General features: G+C 31.5%; 1 protein-coding gene and 1 long non-coding RNA gene across 2 annotated transcripts in view; one reads left to right on the top strand and one right to left on the bottom strand.

The window, feature by feature from the left end:
- LOC124420090 overlaps positions 1-2,832 on the bottom strand; it is a 175,436-nt gene that overhangs the window by 61,406 nt on the left and 111,198 nt on the right. The window lies entirely within an intron of this gene.
- Positions 1,430-2,530, top strand: LOC111682610 (enhancer of split malpha protein). The gene has a single exon (XM_046951900.1). It carries the CDS (start codon positions 1,509-1,511, stop codon positions 1,989-1,991), a length of 483 nt encoding a protein of 160 aa, XP_046807856.1. The 5' UTR covers positions 1,430-1,508; the 3' UTR covers positions 1,992-2,530.

Below are 2,832 nucleotides of genomic sequence, written 5' to 3'. Positions count from 1 at the left end.
GAACTGAACTAGAACTGAACTAGAACTGAACTAGAACTGAACTAGAACTGAACTAGAACTGAACTAGAACTGAACTAGAACTGAACTTGAACTGAACTAGAACTTAACCTTTTTATCGAATTTTTATAGATTTATTTTGGGAGATTTCTTTAAACGCCACCATTTATTAACCATAATGCTTCTCAAGCTTTGTGCAGCATGCTTTGGCATCAGCCAAATTATAGTCTTTATAGAGAAATGTCGATTGACAATTCTTCTTGAACTGTATATTATCCTAAAGGCGTGCCAACCCTCGGCATACTAAGCAGCGTCATGCTTGTCAATTATGAATAAATTAATGCCAAAAATATGCATTTCAAAAATACAAACATAAGATTTTTTAGAAACCGCCACTTGTGCTACTACTGCAAGCTACCGTAACCTTGACTTACTTCTTAAAGGCTGTCGTCTGCTGAACCCCGCTGCAATATGCTGGTGCCAGCAGCATCTTGGCAGCAGCCACTTAAAAGCGAAAATTTGTTGACAAAACTGTGAATGAATGTATTTTTTTGATTTGTAAAAAACTCCCCATGATATTTTTTTTTCTTATGCATAATGTGGTTTAACACTTTTTTTAACGCTCTTGAGAAGAAAAAAACTGCAAGAGCCAACATGTTTTGTTTTTTTTTTGTTGTGTTTTGGAGTAAAAATACTGATAGGAAACCTTATAATGATTACAAAATATCAAGGATCTAGCTAAACCAAACAATAACATATGGCCAAGGATATCAATTTACATAAACAAGGATTTTTTCTCAAAAAATACCAACAACAATAACAATTCAAACGAAATGAAAACAATTTTTTTGTTGAAAATTTACAAAAATATTTTTAGGATTCCCACGCTTTGAAAAACATTTCTGTTTACAAATGAATGTGATCATGAAGATGATCATGATTCTCAGGTTAAATTTTCTTTATTGTTGTTGTTGCTGCCAGGATAATAAGAAAACCTGAGCAACAACAATTTGCTAAAGCAAAAATAATGATTTAAATCCCTTAAGGATCTTTAAAGACACGTTCTCTATAATTTTCGAAAAAAAACTAAACTGAGGAATAAAGATTCTCACGCTCAGAAAGGTACACTCATCACATACACCTTCTATTAATAAAAAAAAAGTACCTGCTGTTACTCTTTTCTTATTTGTGTTACCTTAAAACAACAAATGATCCTAAGAATCAAGAAAAGATTTTTGTGGCAAGTAAGAAAATCAAGAACCTAGTGAACGTGAGAAATTTTAAAAACGAACACCTGCCCTTAAAACACGTCCCTGATTGGCTGAGATGCTGTTAAGAAAGACAAAAGAGCGCACACACAAATTCTTAAGTTCTCACGAAGAGAGAGTATAAATAGAACGATCAACAAGGAAGACAGCATCATTCGCTCACTAGCAATCAAACAAACAACATCTTTCTTTACAATATACACACACACAATATATCTATTTTTGGATTATTTATCATCAAACATGAACTCCAACAACATCACCAACACCATGTACAACAACAACACTTCTTACAAGAACCAAACTTATACCATCTACAAGTCTAAAGTATCACCTTCACGACGTCTTAAGAATATGTTGAAACCAGTTTTGGGTCGTATCTTCAAGTCTAAGACTCATAAACCTAAGCGCAGCTCTTACATTGCTTCCGAGGAAAAGGAAAGTGAATTCGATTGGCTTAACAATGATATGGATAACATGGCTAATGAACATTTGGAAAATCGTCTTATGGAAGAATTACAACACAGTGAATCTGGTGAAGCTATTGTGGTCATCAATGAAGATGGTACCCGCCAATTGGAATTCATTGATAAAGATGATCTCTATGTTCCAGTTCACTTTGCTCGCACCAATGCTGGTACATTCTTTTGGACTTCAGTGCAAAAGGAAACCGTAGAACCCTATCAAATTGAATGGAATTTCCTCGATAGATGGGCTCAAGCTTAGATTCTTTACTTACAAAAACTTGAATCTTAAGATTTTTGGGTTTAATCATCGAAACAACTGGGGTTTTCTTTTAACACTCATCAGCAGCAGCTCCTTGGCTTTTTATTACCTACAACATGGGAATTTTCTTCAAACGGCTTAGTCTGGCTACTTCGACTTTGCCTTTGGCTCTCAACAGAAAATATAACATTAATGGGAAAAGCTTCAATGGTTAGCAGCTCATTTAACACGGGTTTAAAGCTTTTAGTTAAAGCTCAGCTTTTATTATATACAAAAAAGTTGTTGATCTTTTATTATAAAAGTTTTATTTAAAGTAAATTTTTAATACTACTTTTTTCTTTTGGAAAAAAGTTTGTTATTAAAAAAAAAATATTTAAAAAATTTTAACATTTTTTGTCATTAACTAAAGAAATTGTTCAAGATTTTATATTAAAATCAAAAAGAAAATGTTTTAGCTTTTTTTATTAACTTAAAAAAATGTTATAAAACTTAATATTTGTATATTAATTTAAGAAAAAAAATTAAAAATATAAAAAATATTTAAAAACATAAAAAAATTTTGTCTTTTATTTAAAATTCTTTACAGGTTTAATAGAATTAAAAAAGTTTTACAAATTTAAAAAGTACAAAAAAAAAAAACATTTTAGTTACAGTACAGTTCTAGTTCAGTACTTTTCAGTTCTAGTTCAGTTCTAATTCAGTTCTAGTTCAGTTCTAGTTCAGTTCTAGTTCAGTGCCAGTTCAGTTCTAGTTCAGTTCTAGTTCAGTTCTAGTTCAGTTCTAGTTCAGTTCTAGTTCAGTTCTAGTTCAGTTCTAGTTCAGTTCTAGTTCAGTTCTAGTT

The sequence above is a fragment of the Lucilia cuprina genome, chromosome 5, assembly GCF_022045245.1.
Source record: "Lucilia cuprina isolate Lc7/37 chromosome 5, ASM2204524v1, whole genome shotgun sequence".
NCBI classification, from domain to species: domain Eukaryota; kingdom Metazoa; phylum Arthropoda; class Insecta; order Diptera; family Calliphoridae; genus Lucilia; species Lucilia cuprina.
The sequence above is the reverse complement of the archived record's forward strand: the minus strand, read 5'-3'. Positions and strand labels throughout refer to the sequence as shown.